The sequence below is a fragment of the Heteronotia binoei genome, chromosome 21 (genome assembly GCF_032191835.1).
Source record: "Heteronotia binoei isolate CCM8104 ecotype False Entrance Well chromosome 21, APGP_CSIRO_Hbin_v1, whole genome shotgun sequence".
In the NCBI taxonomy this organism is placed as follows: Eukaryota; Metazoa; Chordata; class Lepidosauria; order Squamata; family Gekkonidae; genus Heteronotia; species Heteronotia binoei.
In genome coordinates, this window is record NC_083243.1 from 58,197,866 (window position 1) to 58,225,316 (window position 27,451).

Sequence of the window (27,451 nt, forward strand, 5' to 3'; positions counted from 1 at the left end):
GGATGTGAAAGGCCTTGTGTTCTGGTGAGCCCCAACCAGAGGTGGATTGACCATTTCACTCACAGGGACATTTCCTGGTAGGCTGCAACAAGGAGCAAGCAGAGCCAAGCCCCACAACCCCACCAGAGCCTCTAGGGCCACTGGACTTGTACCCTTCAGTGGCAAAGGCAATCACTGTTGGCTCACCAACTGCCTCCCCCTGTACTGCTACCAGTTCACAAAATGACACCAAGAGTGCACTGCTGACCCTGGTGGTTCCTTCATCATTGGTTTGTTGTGCCATAGGGTGTATTTGGCTTGCCGCAGAGCTACTTTCACCTCCCAATCTACCCCTGCCCTCTGTCAGTCAGAGCAGACAATGTTGGGCTTAATAGACCAGTAATCTGACTTGGTACAAGGCAGCTTCATGTGTTCTAGAGAGTGTATGTGCTGGTGGAAGGGGGGATGCAAAAATCAAACCGGTTAAACTACCACCTCAATGCTTATGACTGAAACAGGCTGTTTCCCTAGCAAAGCAGGCTTGGCTTTCAAAGTACTGTTTGCCTATGGAGTACCACCCCCCCTTTTGTTTACAAGACCCTTGATCCAGATCTGATGATCAGAGACTCAGTCAGCATTACAACATAGTTTTAACATGCTGCAAAGATTGAAGTTAAAAATATTCAGAAAAACTTCTGTAAACAACATACAGTAGCAGAATGGATGCTAACTTGCAACTATTGCAGCTTTGTACGGAATGCAAAACAAAATATTCTGTTCTATGGAAAATTGTTTTCTGATCCCTTTACAGCAACCAGGACACCTGAGTATTTAGTCCTGAAAAGTGACTGCATATTGAACATCTTATTAAAACCATGGATTCGTTCTCTCATATATAGCTGGCCCAGCACAGGGAACTGAGGGAAAAGAAAAAGAGACAAAATTCCCTTCTTATATCCTGCTTTTGAAATGGCATATAAGAGGCTTTTGAAAGTTAAAAATAAACAAAATATTTTATTTAACTTGGAGGAGAAAAGGACAGGTGGAATCAGGTGTACGATATATGAGAATAATAAAACTGAGGTAACTTTGTATTCACACAAACACCAGATAATTTGTTGCCAACAAGTGTTTCTGTTATTCAACAAAACTTTGAGAGAGACTTTATTTTCAGTTTCTTCTTAAACACTCAAGCATAGGTTTCTGAGTTTCACCAACAAATGAAGTTCAGAAGGCAGGAATATACAACCAAGTCCCTAAAATCTCATAACTTACTCAGTGTATCTTTTGCCCAGTCTCTGCTCAAGCCTGGCTCAGTGCAAATCAATTTATACATGTGGTTCTTGCTTAATGTTGTTCCCTATTCCCTAAAGCAGTGTCTCCCAAACATTTTGACACCAGGGACTGGTTTTGTGGAAGACAATTTTTCCATGGACCGGTGGCTGAGGTGCTGGGGGTTTTGCCATCCCAGGCTGCTTTCCTGCTCATGCCCCATCCAAAGAGTGTAAAACCCTCTCATTTTCTGAACTGGCAAAACAATCTCTTGGGAGAGGTAGAACTTGGAAATGACCTTTGGGAGAAGGCTGGAATTAAGAACTATCTTCTTGGGGAAATTTTTTCAGAAATTGAGAGTTTACTTGTAGGGCTGCTAGCTCACTAACTCTCCTAGTAGAAGCAACAGCCACTAAAAAGCAGACCTTCATGGATTATTCAGTCAAAGAACATACAGTCAAGAGCTCAAAGGGCCTCAACATCAGATGTGTCAACACAACAAATAGAGCCAATGGTTCCCATGGTGGACAGAGATTGAACAGGCCTCTTAGAAACCTCTTGGACAGATATAGGGTCTGGTTCAGAACTGTGCAGAACCTGACAAGCTGTTGGATCTGTATTCATTTCTCCTTCTGAACTCCACTACTTCTTGGAGTTCAACTGTTGGATCTGGTGTACGAACACTGAAACTCAGATTTGTGCCTCTCGTTATTCTTAAACTTGGACCTGGGTCCCTTGGCAGGTGATTCAGACAAGCATTGTTGGGTGGGTGGGGATTGCAATTGAGATCAGCATTTGGACCCAGGCAACAGTGGAACTGACTTGGTTGACTCGGAGGAAGCTGGCTTTGAGGACTTCTCTGGAACTAAGGAAGACTTAGAGAATCTGTTGATTTAAGGGCTTTTCCCCAGAGCAGTGCTTTGTGTTTCGAAGCCAAATATCCCCTAGCTTTAGGAATGAAGCATTGGTACGCTTTACAAGTAGAAACACTGTACCCCTTCCCAAACAAAACAAAGATTGTGTTTGTCTGTTCAAGTCATTTTGACATTGCACCAGGTGTACTTTTTAAAAGACAGACCTTTTTGCTATCAGGAAACAGGGATCGGAGAGGAAAAAGCCACCAGCCACACACCATAAAGAAAGGTAAAGCTGAAAAACAGATCAAGAAACACTTAGAGGAAGAAACAGCTAGAGGAGCTAGATGCTAGAACCTTGTACTTTGGTGGCAAAAGTGGAATGGAGGGTGAGGACATTAGAGCCCCAGAACATGTGACTGTTTAGGCGGGAAAAGAGCACACAGCGCCCCCTGGAGGCTTTTGACTATTAAAAAAACCTCTCAGTGGTAGACGTGCTCATGCAGTCCCCATGTGGGACTGCTGAAAAGATCAATGATGAACCTCTGTAGTGGAAGATTAGGAGACACTGCCATGTGGATATTCCAAAACCCCACCACCTCTGGTGAAACACTAGTGTTCATTTTGAATCTGGGGATTGGCCAAAGGCTCAGCTAAGCAATGGACTGAGTTCATCTGAGGACACGGCATGTACATTCCTTTCCCTTAGCAGACAAAAAGCCCTTGCCTCAGAGGGTAAGGTCTGGAGTCTATATGCTGCCCTCTGCTGCCAGAGCATAAAAACAGAATGAAAGAAAATGCACTGACCTTCACCTAAAGTAGTTCTGAATGTTGGAAAAGATGGAGCATGGCATCCTGACTGCTTATTTTTTTCTACAAGGGTCAGCAGAATGCACTGCTTCTATCCTCTTCATTTAGGCCCTTTGGAATGTCCATACACAGTTCATGCCATGTGAGCAATATAGGAAGTAATGATTTGTTCAGATTGAGGTCAGTAAACATACTACATCATTTTATAAAAACCTATTCTTATCTTCTGAACAAGTAACCTAATTTTTAAAAAGGTTAAGTTCTAGTTCAACAAAACCTTTCCAACAGCAGTTAGGTTCCATTCTATTTGGGGGGTGGAGGGGGATGAAGATTGGGTCTGTGGTTTTTTTATTCAGATTTGGTGGAACTTCCTGTATAAAACTGAAATTGAAAGATGAATAATGCCAGTATTCTAGCTTATACATTTGTGTCTTGACATTAATAGATTCATCTTCCATTGAGTGGTTTAAAAAGTGTTCCAAAAATACTTTCACACTTGTGTCGTGGATTAATAATACATGAATGAGGGGAACCACCAGCAATATAGGTCTTGGCCTGGGATTTCCTGCCCTTTTGTTGTTGTTGTTCAGTCACACAGTTGAGTCCGACCCTTTGCAACCCCATGGACCAAGTCACTTCAGACCCTCCTGTCTTCCACCATCCTCCAAAGTCTGCTCAAATTTGTGTTAGTTACATCAGTAATGCTGTCCAGCCATCTCATCTTTTGCCATCCCCTTCTTCTTTTGCCTTCTGTCTTTCCCAGCATCAGGATATTCTCCAGTGAGTGCTCCCTTCTCATTTGGTGGCCAAAGTAGTTGAGCTTCAGCATCTGACCTTCCAGGGAACAGTCAGGGTTCATTTCCTTTAGAACTGACTGATTTAATCTTCTTGCAGTCCAAGGGATTCTCAAGATTCTTCTCTATACCTTGGCTTTTGCTAAAATTTCCTGCATCCTTATACACTGGTGAATACACAAAGATTTACAATCTTCATTAAAACTTGAACTAAAATTATTGTTGTCAACAGTTCATTGTTAGGAGAAGCTCTTTGATTTAGCATTACATTACGCACAAATGTGTAGTGCATTATGGGTAAGAGGCAGCTAGCTCCTTTTAGTCAGATTCTGCTTGCACTGTAGATAAGTCTCCACACCATGTTGTACGGCTTTATTATCAGAGGTCATCTAAGGCTCCATGAAGCTTCTGTTGTTGCTGACTTTCAAAAGATCACCATAAGGGGACTACTTTGCTGTGTTCAAAACCCTGACACAGAATCAAGTATCTACAAATGATGGAAAGTATTTCATCATCTTTAAAAGGAAATAAACTGCTAGATCTTTTATCTCAGATTAATAATCCACTAAAACAGGGGTGGCCAATGGTAGCTCTCCAGATGTTTTTTGCCCACAACTCCCATCAGCCCCAGCCATTGGCCATGCTGGCTGGGGCTGATGGGAGTTGTAGGCAAAAAACATCTGGAGAGCTACCGTTGGCCAGCCCTGCACTAAAATAATGATATTTGTACATCCTCCATTCAAACTAAACAAAAAAGAGTGCCTAACCACCAAAATCTAAAATGTTTAAACCCATGTCGATTTTGCCCAACCACCAAAACCTGACTGTGAAGTAGGGCTGCCAACTCCAGGTTGATAAATTCCTAGAGATTTTTTTTTTATCAGGGGAGCCTGGGGATGGATCTCTGTGGGTATGCCATAAAGCCCATGCTCCAAAGCAGTCATTTCTTCTAGAACTGATTCCTGCCATCTAGAGATCAGTTGCAATTGTAGGAGAACTCCAGGCCCCACCTTGAGGTTGGCAACCCTGCCATACAGAACCATAGTCACATTTTCATGAAATATTTTCCTTTCTGAAAGTCTATACGGTCTACTATAAGTGTTACCAATAGCATGAGGAAATATTCTGTTCAAAATGAACTCAAGCTATGAAGAAAATTAGTGAAGTTATTTTATCATGTATTGCAAAGCGTTCTTATTTGGATATACCTCAAGTCAGGGGAAGCTTATTCCAGTTCTTTTTAAGCCACAGTGATAAAACTAAAGTGGATAAACAAAGTTATTATTAAAATGGGAACAACTGAAAACGTGACCTCTGACATCCCTTCCAGCCACACCCTAGGATACATGTGTTGTGGCTGCCATGAAATCAGGAAGCAAAGTCCTAATCTGTAACAACTAGCAATTAAATTAATTTGGAACACGTAAGGCCCACTTTTCACCTTTGCAGCGCCTGGTAAACAATGTCTAAAATTAAAATATCACATTGTACTTAAAAAGAGTTTGGCAGGTGCCATTGTTGCTAAACTGTAGATAGTGAAAAAGATTCAATACACCAAGGAAAATGGTTGGGTGGTGTGTACAAGCTCACAATGCTGTGTGAAATCCTAGTCATCTTGTTTCAAAGGTGCAGTAGAACTGAACTCATAGACAGCATTACTGAAGGAAATAAAGAGAGATAGGAACTTTGCAATGTCATCCATCACCCATCTAGAATCTCCTTTCATCCTGAAGAATTAAGGCTACCCTCTGAGACAGATTATAACAGCTGATGTGGTGTAGCTGTTAGAGTGCAGAACTAGGACAAGGGTTCAAATCTCCACTCTACTCTGAAGGGTGACCTTGGGACAGGATGCCCCTCTTAACATAATCTATCTCACAAGAATGCAGTGAAAATAAAATGAGAAGAAACCATGGATACCACAGAAAACTTATTTGTTGTTCTTCAGTCCGACTCTTTGTGACCCCATGGACAAAGTCATGCCAGATCCTCCTGTCTTCCACCATCCTCCGAAGTCTGCTCAAATTCATGTTTGTTACCTCAGTAACACTGTCCAGCCACCTCATCTTTTGCCGTCCTCTTCTTCTTTTGCCTTCTGTCTTTATAAGAAAGCTTATAGTGCTATCCTAAGCAGAGTTACACCTTTTCAAGTCCATTGCGGTCACAGAGTTCAAAGGATGTAATTCTATTTAGGACTGTTCAATCTGCAGCATAGTATTATAGGCAAGCATGACTGTAAGAGAACTAGGTTCTAGCAGCAGAGGGGTAGCCTACTAATCCCGCTTTAATATCTCAGATTCAGGGGAGGGAGTGGAGGGTGCTACAGTAGCCCAATGGCTCCTGTCCAGGGGAAGAGGGTGGCATGCAATACTCCTTTTGGCTCATATCAAATGTAGCTCCACAACTGAACCCCCCCCCCCCAGTTATTTAATTGTAAGTGGGCCTGGATGGTACATGCATGCTAGCATGATCCTGCTATAAGTAGGTCAGTAATTTGTTTTCTAAAATTCCACCCTGCCTCCTTGTGAAAAGCCTTCAAGGCACTTAAAAGTAATAAAACAATAATCAAGAGTTACAAATAACAACTAAAACAGCAATATCAACTAGCATTAACAAATAGCTTCAGGCAATAGCTATATCGGTTCAATCAAATGCTTGGGAGAGTGATGCTTGTTACCTGGCATCTAAAGGTTGACACACTAGAATGCATGTGAGTTTCCCTGGAAAGGTACCAACAATGTTCTAGTCCTGGTCACTAGCCACCTGACCTCTTAACCCAGGAGCACCTGGGTCAAGTCCTCTGAAAATGTTCTTGGACGATGGGCATGTTCATGTGAGAGGACATAGCTCTCTGGTTACCCTGGCCTCCAATTATTTAGGGTTTTCAAAGCTAAGACCAGCATTCTGCCTATAAATAAACTGGAAATTAGTGGAGATATTTCAATACTTCAGGTAGCCTTATTCTGGACTTACAGCATTGCAATCTGCTTGCAAGCTACCTCTTCATAGGATGGACAGCAGCTGGCACAAGAGCCTAAACTCATAAAAGGTATTTCAAGCCACAAAGGTAAACTGAGCTGAAGAGCTGAATCCGACAGCACCCTTAAACTGTGGACTTGATCTATAAGGAAGAAGTGCAAACTCAGCCAGAACCATTAGCCTAGTACTGAATATTTATGCCAATGTATCTGCAACACTTATCCAGAAACAAAAAGTAAGGTACAAAACATGGAACACATTGGATCACATCAGCAGGTAGAAGGTTTAAGAACATATGATCACATTATGCAATGTCCAAGGCAATACAGAGATGCAAATATAAAAGGTGTCAACTACAGTCCTACAAACCCCCATGCAATATACCATACAGTTGCTATGCACTGTACTGAACAAACTGGCAACACTGATCTACCATTCACAGTGTTTGTGCATAGTTTCATATGTTCTGGCCATACTAGGCAGCTTTGTGATAGTTTAACAAGTCTGGATTGGGACTTCAACCCATTATTAATTGCCCATATTTAGATACACTCCATGGTATCTATACCCTGGGGTTTACAAACCATCTTTTCTGTGCCAGCCAAGAACCTGCACTCCCAAAAGCCCTTTTGATTATGACTAATCAGTTGAATTCTACATTACGTTTGCATTGATAGGCATCAGTGGATAAACTGATGCAGTAAAATTACTGCAGTGGTCAAATAAATGTCAATGACATCTTTTCCACCTTCTTTTCTGGTGTGCTAACAGCTGCTTTCTAATCAGTGCTTAGTAAATCAGATGCAACATTTGGAAATGTCCTTAATCAATTGTTGAAGATATAGAGCAAGGCAAAACTGTACTTGCTCATCTATTGCTTTCTGGATGACAGAGAGCTAATAACTTCATAAATCAGGGAGGAATGTGAATCACCTCTGCTGTAACGCTGCCCTCAGTACTGTATCAGGATTTCCTTCCCTGAAATAGAGGACAGTCAAATAAATTGAACAATACAAGAGGTATTGTTGATATTATCTGTAATCCTACCTATTCATTCAAGATTTGACATGCACTTTCCTCAAAACTTTTGTATGTATTTCTTAAGCCTGGTTTCAATTTTCACTTCACATGGAACATACACTAGGTTGTATTTTAGCACCTCACTCAGTTAAGGACAGCATGATCCACCACTGCAAGCAGGATCTTCTTTCAGCACATATGCCTTGCACTGGCATGGAACTCATATCTGAGGCAAGGGGCAGTATGCAGTCCATTTTGTATAGTTTCTTATCAGAGGAGTAATTTTTAATCCTCACTTTTAAGCAAGAGATCAGGCAGTAATAGGGAAAGGTTAGTTGTGAATGTCCATCATTCCTTTTTTCCAACTATCTGGAAATGGAAGCATGCAGAGAATTAATTTTCATTCTGCTGTCATCATTTTCATTTTCTGCTGTCATCAACATAAACATATGATGAGTATAGAAGAGTTAACAATTTAGTAGAAAAGGTCTGTGAATGCTATTTTTTTTTTAGTTCTTCATGTAAATAAGATTTAATTGAATTTAATTTCCACAGCTGTTTAGGGTTGAACATCTTCCTGGTCTGTTCTCAGCTGCAGTGCCAGGGAACTTCCTGCAAAAAAACCACTTCTCCTGTCTATCATGGAGGGGAAACCCCCAGCCTTTCTGAGATTAAAGATTCTGAGCTTGACTGTGCACCAAGTCTGAGCAGGGAGAAATACATAACAGGTAGGTATATACCTAAAGCGCTTATATTTATACTTCTGGGTTTGTTGTCCCTATGATATGTTTACTGCTAAACCCAATATCAGTCAGCCTAGTAAGATAAAAGATTAAAATACATTTTAAAAGGGCTTTTGGAGCCAAACAAATAGGCCATTTATAAGAGTGACAAGTATTTATGTATTACTGATTGCATTTATATACCACTTTCCTTCTATCTTGTGAGTACAGGATGCCCTAGCAAAAGTAAACTGTAGCACAGCACAAGTAACTGTCTCAATCACTTTTAATTCCTGCAATTCTAATACTTCAACACCAGTCCAGCACCACCAGTTCTGCTACTGTAAATCCACACAGATTTATGTGGTTGTGGCATAAAATCTACATAAACAGGCACAAGCTTCTACCTTCCATGCCAGCACAGTTTTACAGACTGGCATATGTAATCAAGAGGATGAAAAAAAGAGATCCCAACAGTATACCCATGTCTCTGATAATTTGTAAAGATGCCATGAATGGGCCATGGGGCTTGAGGGAAGGCAGGATTTTATTACTATTGGCTGTAGCTATTCCCTTCCCTCCTCACATGAACTGAGAATAAAACTATTCTTGAATACCGCATACAGTTTCCCAACACAGTCAGATTTGCCCAAGTTGCATTAGGACTGAAGTGCATTAGTTAAAAATAACCATTGATAAACTGTGTGATCAAAACCTATTGCATTTTTAAAAAACTGTGCTGATACCCACATTCCGCAGAAATGAGAGAAATATTCTGTATGTGGACAAAAATTAACTTTGACATAGATAAAAGCTTCCCATCAGCTTTCAACAAACCACTTACACTTTTATACAGTGAAAATCCTCTCTATCTTAACAGCCAGTACACTTTTGCATTATTTCACAGTGCTTTAATTAAACTGGGCAAAAGAGGGGCAGGGTGGAGTTTCCCTCTGGCATAGTCTCAAGCTTTACTTCTTAACCTGACCTGCTAGAAGATAACAGCAGCATAGCACAGTACAAGCAGAGTTCCTAGCACTTCATAAAGTAGGACTGGAATCTTTCTAGCACATACAACAATCTATGCTTCCTCCTTGTGGACAAAATAAGAAATTGCTAATAAAGTTTAATTGCTTCTACTGCTCATAGTCTGATACAAGCAATTACTATGGCTTTCATACAGAGATTTTGCTCTGGTTTGTGGTCCAGAGAAGGGCTTGTTTTTATTTTTAGCATCCCCCCCACAACTCTGTCTTTGACGTGTCCACTTTCTTCTCTCTCCCTCCATCCTGCCCAGCTGTGATCTTTCCTAAGCCTGGTTTTAGACAGGTCATAGTAAAAATGTATTTATAAGCTGGGCAGACATGAAAGTGCACATTTGTGTAGGTTCAGGCCATATCAGAATAATTTTCCTCATCTCATTTCCCTGCAACCACTAGCTCCACTAGAGGGCATTTTAAAAAGATGCTGTCAGTTCACGTACTTTTTAAGAAGTCACTGCAGAGATAAGTCTTTCCCCTTATACGGCCACAGCAAACAGGTCTGCAAAACGGCTAGAGATTTTTTAAAAAATTAAAACTAGGAATTCAGAGGAGGTAGTAGATATATTAATTGACCTGGATGGCCTAGGCAAATCTGATCTTGTCAGACCCTGGAAGCTAGCAAGGTCAGCCCTGGGTAATATTTGGATGGGAGACCACCAAGGAAGTTCAGGGTTGCTACACAGAGGCAGGCAATGGGAACCCACCTCTCTCTTGCCCTGAAAACCCTATGGGGTCTTCATAAATTGATTGTGACTTGATGGCACTTTCCACCAATAGATGTATCAATAGTGCCCTATAAACGGCTACAGTGATATGTCAGTGGCTGATTTTTAAGGGGGAAGGCCCCCAGAGTGGTCTGATGATAGTGGAAGAGGGAGAATGAGGGCTCATGCAAGGTGTGAAGAAAGCTGCTTTGCGGATGTCAGCACTGCCACTGGAAATCCACTGCTTTTGCAGTGGCAATGAAAGCTACCGGAAACAGTTGTGAAGGTGCAGCATTCCTCTGTTTAACCTAGCTAAGCCTCTGGTGTTGTAAATGGGGAAAGGGCATGAAAGTAGAGCACACTGTCCCCTTATCTGTGCTGCTTCATACTTTATGTATCTCTTGCCCAGGAAGGAAGTGGGGAGGAGGCAAAGGCAGTGCAGTTTTTTTAGTGGGTTGCTGCCGCTGCTGCCATGGTTTTCCCCACTGATGAGCTGATTGGCGGGGGGGGGGGGGGGGTTGGCCTTTAAAGAGCTGGGGAGGCACTTCACTGTCCCTTCCCCGGCCTCAAACTTGTAAAAACGAGGGAGGAGGAGGCGCCACGGGAGGGGTGGGGAGCAGGAGGAGGCACTGCGGGGGGGAGGCCGAATTCGGTGCCCCCACCCTGCCGACCCTGAGGTCACAGTGGGCAGGCTGGCCCTGGGGCCAGTCCCTGGGGCCAAAAAGGTTTGAGGCCACTGTCCTAAAGGACAGCTTTACTATTATTCACAGCACTGTCTGTAAAATAAGCAGCTGCAGGAAAATACAGGTCATGCTGAAAGCCATATGCTCAGTTCACAGGGGTCAAAGATGAGGCTCACAAGCCTGGCTACTGCCCCTTGTAAACATGCCCAAGCATAATCAGCAACATGCAACAGTGATATAGAAGACAGCTGGGGATTCTCTACCAAAAAGGCAACAATGTTTTCCAAGGGTAGGAAGTTGTAATTTATTTTATATCCCGCCTTTCACCTGTAGAATTCAACTGTTGTGTAGAATAACACTACACTAGATACATCTACCATCTGTGTCAGAAAAGCTAATACTGGAGATCTGTCAAGACACAATTCCTTAGGCACTTCAACTAGTTTTATGCCTTAGAGAGCAATCTTAGTGCCAAATTAGATGGGATGGTTGATATCAGTAAGCACGATGTAAGAGGAAAATTACACCAGGGCTGCAGTGCTGGAGTTGAGGGATGGTTTAAAATCTTTCTCTGTGATCGCCAGAATAAAAGAAAGGTAGTCTGGTGTAGTGGTTAAGTGCACAGACTCTAATTTGGGAGAGTCAGATTTGATTCCCTACTCCTCACATACAGTCGACTTTGAGTCAGCCACAGTTCTTGCTGTGCTGTTCTCTCAAGAGCATTTCTTGAAAGTGTTCTCTCAGCCCCACCTACCTCATAGGGTGTCTGTTGTGGAAAAAGGGAAGGAGATTGTAAGCTGCTCTGAGACTCTGCGTGAAGGGTGGGGTATAAATTCAATCTCCTCCTCCTCAAATAAATTGGAGTTGGCAGCCTGAGGACAGAAAATTGGAGTTGGCAGCCTGAGGACAGACTGAAGTGGGCACACAGCTTTGTAAACCTTTGAAGCAACAGGTGCCCCATCCAGCTGCCCCATCAGTGAGTTTGTCTCCTGCCCAAGGTTTTGACTATTAATTAACAACATAGATTCCTGATTATGGAAAGCCATGATCTCACCTTCTCCAAAGCAAAGCACTGATCACTCTTAAAATGGCTGCCAAGATGACAAATGACACACACATCTAAGAAGAGGGTTCTTGGTAGCATTTTCTCCAAAGGATATTTTCAGCTATTTGGAGGAAGGATGGGATAAAAAAAATGCACCTAATAGCCCTCCCCGTGTTGAAAAAAATAAAATAAACTAATTTTAATATTTAATGATCACAATGTAAAATATACAAATGACATCCATCCAAGCTAGTTTATTCCTTCAGTACCTTGTATTGTGCTTTAGACTCTCAGCTGAAAGGAAAAGAAAACCCATACCTTAACATAATATTGATTGCCATAGGAACCATCTACCCAACAATGACTAACCAAGACAACTCCTTACTTTCTTCAACCAAAAGTGACGTTTCCATTGCCACAGAAAGATCGCTGATGCAAAATAAATGTAAATACAACTTTCCATACCACACAGGGATTTCCTACAAAGCTACTAATATGGACAACTAAGATTCTTGCTTCGCAAATAGCTGTGCTGCAAGGTACACATTTGCCCTTTTGCACTTTTCTAAGCCACTCTGACTATTGCCAGGTTGAATTTTTCTTTTATTTTTGTGAGGTGGAAATCATGGAGGCAGAAAGTGGTCAGACATGCCTGGCATGTTGTGGGCTGCAAACAATGGGTATCTGAATTCCCTCAGGAAATTCCAATAGTAGGGAGGGAGACCATAAATTTACATGGTTCTCGCCCTATTGAGCAAATGTCTCCTAGTCTCCAGATGAATTTAAGGACTGCCCAAATTTGGAAATATTTAATCTCACCTTTAACTATTATTATTTCTACCCCTGGAAAGAAGCTGCTATGAAGTGATACGTATTGAGCAAACACATGAAACCAAAATGAACTTTTTTGCATAGTGGAAAACACTCATTAGGAATTATTTAGTTAGTTCTGTCTTATGTGTATCATTATTAGGCAAAAGGTGACACTGTGTGGGAGAAAAGCATTCCAAAAGAACTAGTTAAGGATTAAGAAACAGATGGGGAGAAAAATGTCTCATCTCAGAAGAGCAACAATGCGATGCAGCATGAGTCACTTTTGTGGTAGGATTCCCCATGCAACAACCAGGAACCTAACTTGTGCAAGCATAGCCCAGAGGAAACAAATTGTGGTTGCCCCAACAACAGCTGATGTACACTGAAGAACTGAGGCAATTCTGTTTTATTTCACTCATTTAAAATGCAGTCTATGACGTACTAAGAGTTTTGCTGAATTTGAAGAACAAACATTAAGTGGCAGATTTTAAACTCCTCCTTGAGCAGGAATCTCCAGCCTATAGCTTATGTTGTTTTATAGAAGACTGGCAAAGATCTGGTTTAAATAGATGGGTCTGTCACAGTGGTCTGAGCTTTATCCGTGGAAACAACAGATTGTGTGACCAAGACCTTCTCTCATATACTCAGTCACTTTCTCCTGAGTGCCTACCCAGTCCGCAAGTTAAAAGCTGCCTCTCAAAGCCTGCTCAGTATCCCTGCCTTCAGAAATGAAGCAGCTGGTGACTAGAGACACTATTTTCTGTGGTGGCAGTTTGCCTTTGGAGTGCTCTTCTCCTCAGGACTCACCGAGCACCTAGTTAACTTTTTTTTAGCCACCAGGCTATCAGCTTTTTAATGGTCTGCTTCTGTTTTATGCTGCTTATGACCAATGGCTTGTAATACTATGGTGACTTTAATTGTAATCCAGCTCAAGCAGGACTCTGAAGAGGCAGCGCAGAAGCATCCTAAATAAATAAATAGCTTGAGTGCTGTTTGTGTGTGTGCAGCAGAATGAGGCATGCAGAGTTCTGAAGTGGTTGACTGGATTGTATCACTTCAGATTGCAGGTGGAGGATCACATTTTTTGAAGGCTCTCTTCCTATGTTTGTTTTTTGGGAGAAAAATCCTCGCAACTAAAAAAAAACATGGAGAAGGCTAAGCTAGAACTGCTCTCCCCATGTACTAATTTTGTTCTTACAAGGAATTGCTATGTTAAAAGGAGTACCCCCACATTCAGTCTGAAGAGGTCCTGACCATTCTACCATCCTAGACCTCCAGGACTTCATTCTGCAGCATGTTTGTTCAGCAAATAGGAGTGTGAAGCTGGAGTTCAAACAGGCAGAACTCTGAGTGAGTCTCTGTTGCCACCAGGCTGGGGGGCCTTAAAGTTTGCTGTGTTGGTTTGTTTGGGAGTCTGCAGGAACAGATCAAGTTGCTTCAGGCATTGTTCAGAGGGAACAGTCACATCAATGCTAAGGTTGGGTTGTGCTACTGTACAAGTGGCCATTTAAGAACTGATCCTTTACAATAGCACTGAAAACTCTATGCCCCATACTAGATGTGTCTGCCCTCAGCACAACCACTCTTAGCAGCTGAGCTACAGACTAACAGCCTTCCTTGCATTTTCTAAGGATTTGAAAATCTGATGGCCAAAATACAAATGGAAGTGGCAGGGTGAGGAAAGACTGTTGAGAATGCAAAGTAAAACAAAGCCTGGCTCATTTGATTTTTCAGCTTCTATCTCCCACCCTCCACTCCCAAGTTCGTGTATTATTTTTTAATCTGCTGCAAGTGAAGGGGGACCCTTGAATAATTAATGAATACCCCTATAATAATGAATAAAAGCATGCTTATGCCTTCAAAAAGAGAATGTCTGATGCAATGTTTGAAGCAACTGTGTTAGAGGCCAGACAGTCTCAGTGGGTGCGGATTCAAGGTTGTAAAGTAAATAACAAAAAGGCCTCAGAGAAGCTTCTTGCAAGAGCTGATAATGCATGGAGACAGAAGGTAGAAGGAGAGCAAGGAGGCTGGAGAATGTTGAGTTAGATAAGCCTGGGGGGCCTGCCTGCTTGTTCTGGGTGTTAATAAAAATGGTCTGAATGAGAATAACTTTAACTTAGTCATTTTAGAGGCTTATGGCTGGCTAAGTTCTGTTTTGATATCAAAGTAAAATTCCGTTTCAACACTGTAAGAGTGCGGACCTCGTTATTTCTCTGCTTCACCAGTTCAATGTTTCCAGGTGTGTAGATACAGAAAACAGGGTATAAATTAATCAAATAAATAAATAGGTGTCAATACACAACTCAGAAGTGGCCTTCTGTCTTTATGTATTTTAGATGTGGTCCATCCCTGAAATCTGGCTTGACAACAGTTTACAACAGTTTCCATTTCCATTCCTAAAGGAAGAACTTGGTGACCATCAATAATGCTAATGCTTAACCACAAAAAAGGTTGTTCAGACATATAGCTCATATGCTGTTCTCAGCATTATTGACTTAAAATTACTGCCCACTCATGCAGTAGGTGCAAAGATGCAAGCTGCCTGGGGACACCTTAAAGTCACATATCAAATTTCCCTAAATTTCAAAACACGAAGGAATTAACGTAAGCAGTCTGAACAAGTCCTGCATTTTTGCCATTTTCTTCCTCTCCTCATTTGTATATCGTAAGGCAAATTTCCAAATTTTACACAGCAATTAAATAATAAGGATGTAGGAAAGTCTACATTGTTGTTCAACCAGGAATTCAACCAGGAACCTTTAAAGCCCTATATGGCCGAGGACCTGCCTACCTGAGGGACCGTCTCTCCCCATATGAGCCCCAGAGAGCGCTGAGGTCAGCAGGGAAGAACCAGCTGAATATCCCTGGGCCAAGGGAGGCCAGATTGAAGACCACCCGGGATCGGGCCTTCTCAATTGCAGCTCCACTGCTATGGAATTAACTCCTGGAGGAGGTGCAGGCCCTGCGATGCTTAGATCAATTCCGCAGGGCCTGTAAGACCTACCTCTTCAAAATAGCCTTCACCTAATGCCGAGCTAAGAAGTGTCGCTGGATATGTTTTTAGCCACACAATGTATCAAAGTTCTAAGTTATAGCACCATAATTGATTTTAATACAATTTGTAAATGGATTTATGTCAATTTTATAATTATAAGTGTAAGTACTATGTATGATTTTATTGTATTGTATTCATATGTTGTGAGCCGCTCTGAGCCTGCCCTTGCGGGGAGGGCGGGATACAAATAAAAAGTATTATTATTATATTATTATTAATTCACTTTACTGGGATCTCTGTAATCTAGCCTTTTCTCTTATGAGAAAAAGACAAAGGGAATCATTTGTATCCATTTAGTCTGGGAAAGATTTTCAGGCTAGCAGTGCAACCCTAAGAAGAATTATACCCATATACCTCCATAGAGGTCAATGGATTTAAAAATTTGATTATGACTGCACTGCAAGAAAATTGCATGTACAAAGTTCCTTGAACAGAGCTATTATGCATCCTGGCCCAACATGCATTGACTATAGCTTTCTTCAAATAAGTAGGATGAGACAGCACTTAATGGTTCCTCGAAGCTGTGGAATGTTGTGAGCAGAAAATCTACCTTGTCAGCCAAAAGATCTACTAGCCTTAGTTGTGAGCAGGCCAACATTTTTAATATATATATTTATTTCAATTTACAAACATACAAACAAAATATAAATGACTATCATTTGCAGGCTTCTATGGGGGTAGACCTGGCACCAAGGTAACAGATCTATCCACCCTTGACCCCAAGGCCAGTTGACCTGGCCTCCAGAGAACAGTTCTATCACCATAGGCTTTTATGGGGGTACAGCAGACGTCCAGGGAACATCTCTACCCACAGTAGGCTTCTATAGGGTAGGCCTAGCCTCCATAAACCAGGTATATCCACCCTGGTCAGCTGCCAGGTAAACCTGGCCTCGGACCTAATAAGGCCTAGAAGAGGAAGAAGATTAAAGAGCGCCTGTATTTACCTGAAGGCGAGAAGGCCTCAATATGGACCGAAATAAGAATACTTAGACTGAAAGGACCGAACAAGAATATTTAGTAAAAGGGGATGGAGGTTTAGATGTATATTCTGTATGAGAAAAAGGATAAGCTTGATGTAAAGGATCAAAAATAATAAAACATATTCAGAAAAAAAAAAAGGTAAACCTGGCCTCCAGAGAATAAGTCTAACCGCCCTAGGCCTCCAAGACAGTAGACTTTGCCTCCAGAGAACAGGTCTACCTTGGTTTGGGCACAGACCACATTCACTTGGTATGCTCCTGCAGGTGTGGTGGGTGCAGGAACATGTTGGCATCAGAGGACGCTGGGCAGCTCAGCCAGTTAGATGGCAACGGGGCAGGGAAGTAGGACAAAAGCACAGACCAGCTCTGGGGTGGGTCAGGCGACAGGTGGGAGTGGCCTGGCTGTGGCAGGCCGGCTCAGGCTGGGTCAGCAGTAAACTCAGCCTTTGCCAGTGGTTCTTGAGCAGCAGTAGTGGTGCCCCTCAGAGTTCCAGCTTGTACCACCCGGCTGGTACAGGGAGGATCTACACCTCTACAGCATCCTCACACTGTCATCAGAAGGAGGGCTGCTGAGAACCGGTGCCTTTATACAGCCTACATGTGTGGCTGGGTGGGAGGGTGCCCCCTCCCAAGAGAAGAAACCCCTGTGCTGAGATAAAACTCTCTGTGCTGAGGGGTAAAAATCTGTGGGTGAGCACACAACAGTTGCACCTTAGAGGGAACCCAGGGTAAGTGGGTCTGCAGTACCCCTACCTTAGTGTTGCAAATACAGTATTACTGTAAAAGTTAAACTAGCCCCCAATTGTAGTTATGACTTATTTCAGAGATATCCAGCACTGGACATTCCTGTTCCTTATTTATGCTTGAGTCATCTGTCACTGGAGTAACAGTGGATTTGCTTCCTCATGGAAATCCCACACTATTCCCATAACATCTATCGAATGGAGGCGCGTGGGTCACCCAAATGATAAAGGGTTCTTCCCAAACCAGCAAAACCAGGGACTATCTTTCTTATTATTTTGTACTCTTCTTACCTAAGCAAACAATTATGGGATTATATTCAATCCACTTGCATCTTGCACTCAACAAAGTGATTCTAATTCAAGAAGTTAATGCTACAATTAATTTTTGGACCACTACAGCAAACATAAAATGACCAGCCCACCAGGATGGATGACCAGGAGGAATATGTAAAAGTAGAACTAAAAGGACAGGAGATCAGAAAGACAAAGTGTGTAAGGAAATCAGAAGGAATACTACTGGTACAAGCCAAAAATTGAAGTACTTATGGAAAGAAAAGGGGTAATTCCAGAGGCACATGGGGAGATTTTTCCAAGGTACGAATTTACAAAGATTCTTATCTACTAAAGGAAGGGAGTGGAAGAGACAGATATGGTTCAAACAAAATAGATCTTCTATGGGAGATCAGGAAGTAGAAGGAACTCTCTTCCACACACACCCCACTGACAATTTGGCTGACAATGGCAAGCTTTGAAGTCAGTGGTATGGGTATTCTGAGGAAAAACAGACGGGAATTTTTCTTGAAAATTCTAAAATTTCTAATGTTTCCACTGTCAAAATGAATGTGCTAAATGATATAATTTAGCATATTTATTTTTACTTATTTAGTAAACAAAAATCTAAAAGTGCCCAAGTATGTTTCAGTTGCTAAAAAAAAGGTGTATTTAAACAAATTCAGAGCTTTATATGGACATTTTTATTGGAATAATAGAAGTATTATAAATACTTAAAGAAAATATAGCAGGTAGTAAGGGGAAAAAACAAAGTGAATGCAAACTGTTGATACATTAACCAGGAAATCCTATACAGATTTCCAGGCTAACCTCATAAATTTCAGTAGGTTTTGGATGGACTAACTTTGCATAGGTGTCCACAGTAATTTCAGCACACCAAAGAACTGTGCCATGGATATGGTTGTCCACTCATCTGTTTCAACAGAATTTAGCTCTCTTTCATGGATGTCAGTGGGGCACTTCAGAATATTTTTCACATTAATTTTTCTCCTTGGTTTCAATGCTGTTGTGAAGTGTGGATTTCAACCACATCACGGTGTGTTCATGCACCTCTTGAATTTTCCCCAGATTTTCTCTGATCTTTCCCAAACCTACTGCTGCAAAGTTTTGGGAAACAGCACAGCAAAGCATGGAGGGGTGCTAAGTAAGCAGGAAAGGTGTTTTCCTGATCCTGCCCGCATGGAAGCCATTTTCCCCGCTCCTGTTTTCACAGTGGCCAACCCCCCCCCCCCACCACTACTGGGGCTTTCAATTTTTTTTTAAAAACAGCAACTGAATATCTTTATAATTTTATGGGAGTCTATCATAGGCTTTTAAGCTCAAGACCTGAAATACCTGGACACTGAACAAGATGTTTAAAAAACTGCCCACATGATTTGCAGTTTCATATTATAAGAACCTTATTTTTTAAAAAAAATCCCTGTAATCCTTTCAATTAGCCATTTTTGCTGAGCTTTCACTGTTAAGAAGGCTCTTACCAAATCCAACTATTGCCGTGATTACCAGTGCAGTCCTACACAGAGTTAAACCCTTCTAACCCTATTGACTTCAATCAATCAAGAAGGTTGTAACATTGCTTACGATTGTACTATATGTCTCCCTCTCATGTCCAATTCAGCCCCACATAGAGACTCTACACATAATATATTCATGAGAACAAAATGTGGGCTTGTAGGTATCGTATGCACAGCAATACACTAATAGGTCAGCTATACACACTATGATTTATCTAGCAAAAATACACAAGATGGGAGAATTGCATTACTAGGATGTACACATTATAGATGAAAGTTTAAAAGTCCTAGTTCCATACAGAAGAGGCTGATGCATAATTGTTACTAAACTGTTAGCTAGTACTTGCTTCACCCAGGTTTCTTTTAATATTTCTATCTTCAGCTTCAGTCCATGGATTCATTGCCATGCTCATTTAGCAGTAAAATATACGCTTATATAACTTTTATACAGACACACACAATTTCTTAGAACAGTAAAATAGCACTTACAGTTTGAGAGGGATTATATCTGGGGGAAATTTTGGCAACATTAAGCCCATCTATCACAATATCGAAAGGAGGACGTTTATTCACAAAGGTCTGAAATTCTTGAAGCTCCTAGAAGTAAATTAAAAAAATAATGAAGAAAATGCAACAAATGCAGGACAACTTGATAACCAAATTGTCTCGCTTTCACTCTGTCTTACCAAAGCTGTATAGATTCCATGACCACATGATGCCAGAACAGAAATTGGTAGTGGCCACTGCATTTAGAATGGGAAGCCTCTCAGCTCTGTCTTTTTCATACACACGAAAATTTCTGTTCCACATGATAATAATGCTGGCACAGCCCTGAGGTGGTAAAGAGGCACCATTCTTAGAAGTTTTTAGTAGGCACTGCAAGTCTGTTTTCTTTGGTAGATCTTTTAATGGAGTTCAAACTGCAGGCTTGGGATGGGGGTTTAAAGGGGTTCTGCTACATAATCTACAGTTTTAATTTGGAATTGTAAGCTGTACTGAGCCACAAAGCAAAGGTGGGGTACAATAAAATTATGTTAGCTGCAGCATTCTGCCTTTCTTGATGAAAAAAATGGGGTAACTGCAGATTTTTTATTTTAAAACACACAGAGCTCTGTCTCTCAGCATATACTCTATAAATGAACTGGGTTTTGTTTTTACACTATTTCTTGTTTTCATAGTGGTTGCAATAAGATGACCAAATGAACCATGTAGGGTGTGATTAGTAAATGACACTTTGAGATCTCTGGCTTGTGTGCCTCCACTACTATGAAGTATGTGGGTGGGTGTACATACATGCACACACTAAAACTGAAGACTTTCTGTTGTAGAACTATTGCGTCAAGTAACACAGATGAGTATGGAGATACAGCTGTGATAATCTGCTGGTATGAATTGAACTTTTAAATATTTTAAAACAGTTGTATCCTGTTTTTGTTATACATAATCAAACTGATTTAAAATGAGCAATGCACACAAAAGTTGCACTAATTTGGAGAAGTTTAAGTTTAAGTTTATTTCAATTTATATCCCGCCCTTCCCACCAAAGTGGCTCAGGGCGGCTCACAACATATAAAATCTAACATAGAATTTTAAATTTAAAATACATCAATTACAACAGTTAAAACAGTAAAATAATAAAACATTTAAACAGCAATCTATCAAAATACTACACTGAACCTTCTATAGAATTTCTAATGCCAGTTAATTATAGGCCAGCCAGAAGAGGGCTGTCTTACAGGCCCTGCGGAACTGGCCAAGGTTCTGCAGGGCCCTCACCTCTTCCGGCAGCTGGTTCCACCAGCAAGGAGCCATTACAGAAAAGGCCCTGTCCCTGGTGAATTTCAGACGGGCCTCCTTTGGGCCGGGGATAGCAAGCAGATTTTGAGAGCCCAAACTCAGTACTCTCTGGGGAACATGTGGGGAGAGACGGTCCCTAAGGTAGGCAGGTCCTAGGCCATATTCTCCAACACTGCACACACTTATTTGACACACACAGAGAGACTTTCCCAATTGGTTTGCAAGACTTATTGATTACTTTTGATTCTCTCAATCAGCATCTTTATGGAGACATTTCAACATACTATACAACACATGACCTTGTACTGTGTTTTATTACTTTTTTGCTAGATCAACTGTAGCAATTTCTGACAAAAATGGTTTCTCAAAGCAACTCAGACTCTTACCAAAGTATATCTTGTGAAGTCCCTTGTTCAAATACCATCACAGCCATGAACCCATCTGGTGACCTATGACAAGCCTTTATGCTTCCATCCTCAATCTCCTGAGTGCCAACTTACAATAAGACTGAAACTGCCATTGAAAGTATTACTTCAAGAATATGCACGAAGCACCAGGAATACTATGAATTGATGAGTGCATGGTGCATGGTCTGAAGCAAGAGACTAGATCAGCAGCCACAGAGATACTGCCTGATTTGAGTCACAAAGAAATCAGATGAATGGTTGCCAATTACCTCTATAAAAACAGGACCTGTAACCACTGCCTCAAGTCCAAAAACAAGGACAGAGACTTCTTGAGCTGTTTTTGCTTTTAATGATCCTTTGATCCATGCAGCAGATACAAAATTTGCCCCTTTTCTCAGAGTAAGTAGCAGCTTCCCCCCACTGGATAGGCAAGAAAAGACAGGTTGCTTCCTGTAACTGTAGATCTTCGAGTGGTCATCTGTGCATTCACAGTCATGGGATAGAGCGCCTGCGCCGATCCCCGAATCAGTATCTGAAAAGCCCGGGATTTTTCCGCACTCGGCGCCAATGGGCATGCGTAGGCGTCCCATTGCGCATGCTCACCAGCGCCAGTGCGGGGATCCCGCTAGTTCCTTCCTGACCGCTGGAAGCCCCTACTGGAGGGAGACCGTCAGCAGTGGGGAAGGAGGGCGGGTAGTATGAATGCACAGATGACCACTCGAAGATCTACAGTTACAGGTAAGCAACCTGTCTATCTTCTTCATGGTCTCTGTGCTTCACACTCATGGGAGATTAGCAAGCAAGACATACCTGGAGGCGGGAAGATGATCAACCGGAAGAAACAGCTTGCAGCACCGCAGTTCCCAAATGAGTCCTCTGTTGAGCATGCACATCCAGCGCGTAGTGCTTCATAAAGGCATGCGGAGAGGACCAGGTGGCAGCCTTGCAAACATCCGTCAGAGACACGCCTCTCAGGAACGCCACCGACGTCGCCATCGCCCTTGTAGAGTGGCCTCGAATAGGCCCAGGTAACGGCTTCTTCGCCAACACATAACACCAATTTAATAGTCTCAGTGAGCCACTTTGACAGTCTCTGAGATGAAATCCTGGAACCTAACTTAGGGGCAGCATATGAAACAAAAAGCTGCTTGTCCTTGCGAAAGCTTTTGGAACGATTTAAAACAATAAAGCACGCTTTACATCCAAAGCATGCAACCTACGTTCCTCATCCGAGGAAGGTGTAGGGTAAAAAGTGGGCAACCAAACTTCTAAGTTGAGGTGGAACTGAGAGACCACCTTGGGGAGAAAAGCAATGTCAGGAGCTAAAGAAACTCCAGCCTCCTGAAACACAAGGTACGGATAATCACAACGCATCACCGTGAGCTCCCCTACACGACGTGCTGATGTGATAGCAACTAAAAAAGCAGTTTTCCATGAGAGGAGCTGCAAAGAGCACGTGGCCAATGGCTCAAAAGGGCAACAAGTTAGTCTGTCCAGCACCAAAGTTAGGTCCCACAACTGTGGGGGTGATCTCGATGGCACTCTACAAGGGCGATGGCAACGTTGGTGGCATTCCTGAGAGGCGTGCCTCTGACGGAGACCCCTCAACAAACCCCTCAAAAATATCTTAGGATGAGGGTGTGCAAAAACAGAGTATCCCTCCACTGTATCATGAAAAGCAGATATTGCTGCCAAATAAACCTTAATGGAGGAAAAAACAAGGCCAGAGTCCACTAGAGATAACAAAAAGTCAAAAATTACCGACAATCCCACCCTGTTAGGTGAAACTGAAGGATTAACTAAGAACTGAAGGAACTTCCGCCACTTCCTATCATAGGAAGCGCGGGTGGAAGGTTTCCTACTGTTCAAGAGGACTTGCTGGACTCTGTCAGAAAACCCCAAGGGTCGATGAGCCACGCTGTCAGCTTCAGGTGGGGTACGTTGTGATGGAGTACATGACCCCCCTGAGCTGACAGAAGGTCTGGTTCTGCTGGAAACTGGTAGAAGACCCCCCCCCTCGACAGTTGGAGCAGGATCGAGAACCAATTCTGGCGAGGCCACCAGGGAGTCACCAGGATGCAGCATGGTCTCTTGTTGACCATCTCTTGCTATCTTATTGACCATCCTCGTCAACAACGGCAGTGGTGGAAACATGTAGAGGAACCGACCTTCCCAAGGAAACAGAAGACTGTCTCCCAATGACTCTGGATCTGCTCCCCCTCTTGAGCAGAACAGAGGACACTTCTTGTTCTCGGCCATGGCGAAGACATCCAGCTGTGGGTACCCCCAAAGCTGGAATACAGGCTTGAGAAAGCGCCACTGCAGTTCCCACTCATGTGGAGAAGCCGCACCCCTGCTGAGGGAGTCTGCCTGCATATTGAAGACCCCTGGAAGATGCGCAGCCTTCACAAAAATGTCGTATTGCAGACACTCCAACCAGAGATCCATCGCCAAGGCACAGAGCCGACGAGAGACTGTCCCTCCCTGCCTGTTGATGTAGCACAGAGCGGTGGTATTATCCGTTAGTAATGTGATGATCTTCCCTGCCACCAAGGGGCGGAAAGAGCACAGGGCAAAATGGACTGCCAGCAGTTCTAGATAATTTATGTGGCAGTGAGTCAATTTCAGAGGCCAAGGGCCCCCCACACACAGACCCTCCATGTGGGCCCCCCAACCCCACAAAGAAGCATCTGTTGAGATAGTCACAGTAGGTGTCGGGAGATGGAAGGGAGCTCCCTGACAGATGTTGTTCTCTGACTCCCATCAGCGTAGCGTCTGAAGAGTCATAGATGGAATGACAAACCTCTTCCGAGGTGATTCTCTTAATGGTCGAAACTGGTGAAGAAACCAAAGTTGTAGGCCTCTCATCCTCAGCTTCGCAAAAAGTAGCACGCTTGTCGCCGCCATCAGCCCCAGCATCCGCTGCAGCTGCTGCGCTGTGCCCCACTTTTGCCTTTGTAGAAGTTGCACAAGGCTGATGATGTCCCTCGCTCTCTGCTGAGGCAGGTATGCACGATGCAGGTTTGTATCCAGCAAGGCCCCTATGAACTGCACTGTCCTTGACGGAGTAAGGTGTGATTTCTCCAAATTCACCTGCAACCCCAAGGTGTCGAGAAGACGTAGAGTGATGGTAATATGGGCTGACAAACTTTCCTTCGACTCCACCACAAGGAGCCAGTCGTCGATGTATGGGAAAATGACTACCCCTTGAAGACGGAGATGGGCAGCCACAACGCTCATCATCTTCGTAAACACCAGAGGTGCAGTGGACAGGCCGAACGGAAGAGCCTTGAACTGGAAGTGCTGAGAACCCAATGCAAACCGAAGGAAACGCCTGAACGCCGGATGGATGCTGACATAGAAGTAGGCATCCTTGAGGTCCAAGGTCACCATCCAGTCCCCTTGGTTGATAAGGGATAGGATTGTTTGCAGAGTGGACATTCTGAACTTCTGGTACAGAATAAATTTGTTCAGATTCCGAAGATCCATAATTGGTCTTAAACTCCCATCCCGCTTGGGGACCAGGAAGTACTGACAGTAGAAACCTCCCGTCCTGGCCTCCATCGGAACTCTCTCTATGGCTTGTTTCTGTAGGAGGTTGTTCACCTCTGCCAGCAGAGGTGGGGAAGGGGGAGTGGTGATTACCATGGACTGGTTTGGAATCTGAACAAACTCTATTTTGTAGCCCTCTTCTATGATGGACAGCACCCACCTGTCTGTAGAGATCAACTCTCAGGCAGGTAGGAAAGGGCGAAGGCGGGTAGACACAGAGCAAGTGGGGACAATGACGCGTGCTACGAGAAAGTCAAAGGCCCTGCTTTTGAAGTCGAGGGCCCTTTGGCTTGCTAGTGGTCTGGGAGCCATAATGGTTCCTGTTATTCCCTGAATATGGGGACCTGCTGTCCGGTTGGGCAGAGCGAGGCTTCCATTGTTGCTCAGGTGAGAACTTCTGGTAAGTCTTTTTGGCCCAAGGTTTGTGCCACTGTTTTGCCTTAGGAGCTCTAGAGGTGGCTTGAACGGCCAAGTTCCTTGAAGTCTTTATGCTTTTGTCGATCTCCTGCAAGGCACTGTCTGTGGTGGTGCTAAAGAGGCCGTCTCCCTCAAAGGGCAAGTCCTCCACAAAAGCTCTAGTATCCTGTTGAAGAGCTGTTGACCTAAGCCAAGAATGACGACGGAGGCACATGGCTGACGTGATTGTCTTTGCAGACACATCCACCATATGCTTTGCTGCAGCCAATTGTTGCTTGGCCACAGCAAAGCCTTCTTTTTGCAACTTCCTTGCAGCAGCTTTCTTATCTTCACTCAGGGAAGAGAGGAGGGGGGTAAGCTGTTCCCATACCGAGTATTGGCATCTAGCCATGCATGCAGCATAGTTAGATACCTTTACTCCCAGAGCCCCTGCGGAGTAAACCTTTCTTCCCATGTCCAGTTTCTTCCCCTCCATGTCAGGTGGAGAAGAATGAACCTTACGCACCTTGGAGGAGGATGAGACGACCACGGAGTTCGGCTTCGGGTGAGCGAAGAGGAACTCGGCGCCCGCCTCTTGGACCCTATACATATGATCCAACCTCCGTGAGGACACCGGCGTCGATGATGGCTTCTTCCAGGGCTCCTTAACTGCCTGAAGAATCACTTTGATAACAGGCAGGGCGACCGCAGTAGATGTATCCCGCTGCATAATGTCAAAAACATTGTCATCCACAACGGGTTGCGGCTGCGTCACAGGAAGAGAGAGAGAGGTTGCCATCCTCTTCATCAGCTCGCCATACGACTTCAGATCTTCCGATGGCAAGATGGGAAGATCCTCAGCTGTATGGGACACTGGGGAAGGTTCCAAGGCTCTTTCTTGATTGTCGGTACCTCTTTCAGAGTCCGACGAGAAAGATTCTCCATGGATCGAATGCTCTGAAAGTATCGGTGTCGACTCCCGGATGGGTGAGTGGGTCGATGCCAATGGGTCTCTGCCGCTAGCGCAGTATGCCTCTCCGGTGGGATCGATGCTGATGGCTTTCTGGAATGATGAGAGCGTCTCGACATGTAGGATGCCTCCGATTGCTGATCCCACTCCGCAAACTCCTTAGGTGGAAACCACTGATACGGTGAATAAGGGTACAGATACGTGGGTGGCCACTGATGCTGCTCCCACGGTGGTAACGGTGGGAAACGACGCGGTACCATGGAAGGCTTCAGGTCTCGTCTGCTTCTAGACTCCATCGGGGTCGACGGTTCCATTGGCGCCGATGCCTCCATTTCTGAGACCGATTCACTCCCACTACGTTGCCTCGACCCGGAAGAGGAGGATCGTTGAGTGAGGTCGATCTCGTGTTCAGACGTCGAGAGATGGGATTGAAGAAAGCTGCCTCTCGATGCCAACGGGCTGCAGCACGGGGACGCCAGGATCTTCCTTGGCAGAGCAGAAGTCATTGGTGCCGAAGCGTCATGTGAGGGTGAAGGAGTGCGGGATGACCTCTTCTGCTTCTCCTTGGACTTCACCTTCTTCGGTATGGATGCTCGGGTCCCCGAGTCATCCTGACGCTTCTTGGCGGGCATATCCACTGATCCTTTGTGGGATCGTTTTGTGGAGCCACGCTCGATAGGCAACTCGGTCACGATCAGTGCCACATCGGCCGATGTGACCATCGGGGCCGCAGTGTCTGCCATCGTCAGTACCGACGGGCCCGATGCCGATTTTTGAGGTCGAAGTGCCGACTCAGTCAAAGCAGCTGAAAGCCGCGCTGTCCGATTCTTCCTGGTTTGATTGGAGAAGCGGAGGCAATGCGAGCACGACTCTACACGATGCGCTTCACCCAAGCAGAGAAGACACAGGGAATGGCCGTCTGGGGGGGCAATCTTCTTCCCATAATAATAATAATAATAATAATAATAATAATAATAATAATAATAATAATAATAATAATAATAATAATAATAATAATAATATTTTAT

The 27,451-nt window shown here is 43.5% G+C and overlaps 1 protein-coding gene across 2 annotated transcripts in view; it reads right to left on the reverse strand.

Annotated features, from left to right (window-relative positions):
• Positions 1-27,451, reverse strand: part of PRORP (protein only RNase P catalytic subunit) — a 77,600-nt gene that overhangs the window by 14,645 nt on the left and 35,504 nt on the right. For both annotated transcript variants that reach the window (XM_060261308.1, XM_060261309.1), the window contains exon 5: positions 19,791-19,898. In XM_060261308.1, coding sequence (XP_060117291.1) covers positions 19,791-19,898 — 108 coding nt within the window. The remainder of the gene's footprint in view (positions 1-19,790; positions 19,899-27,451) is intronic.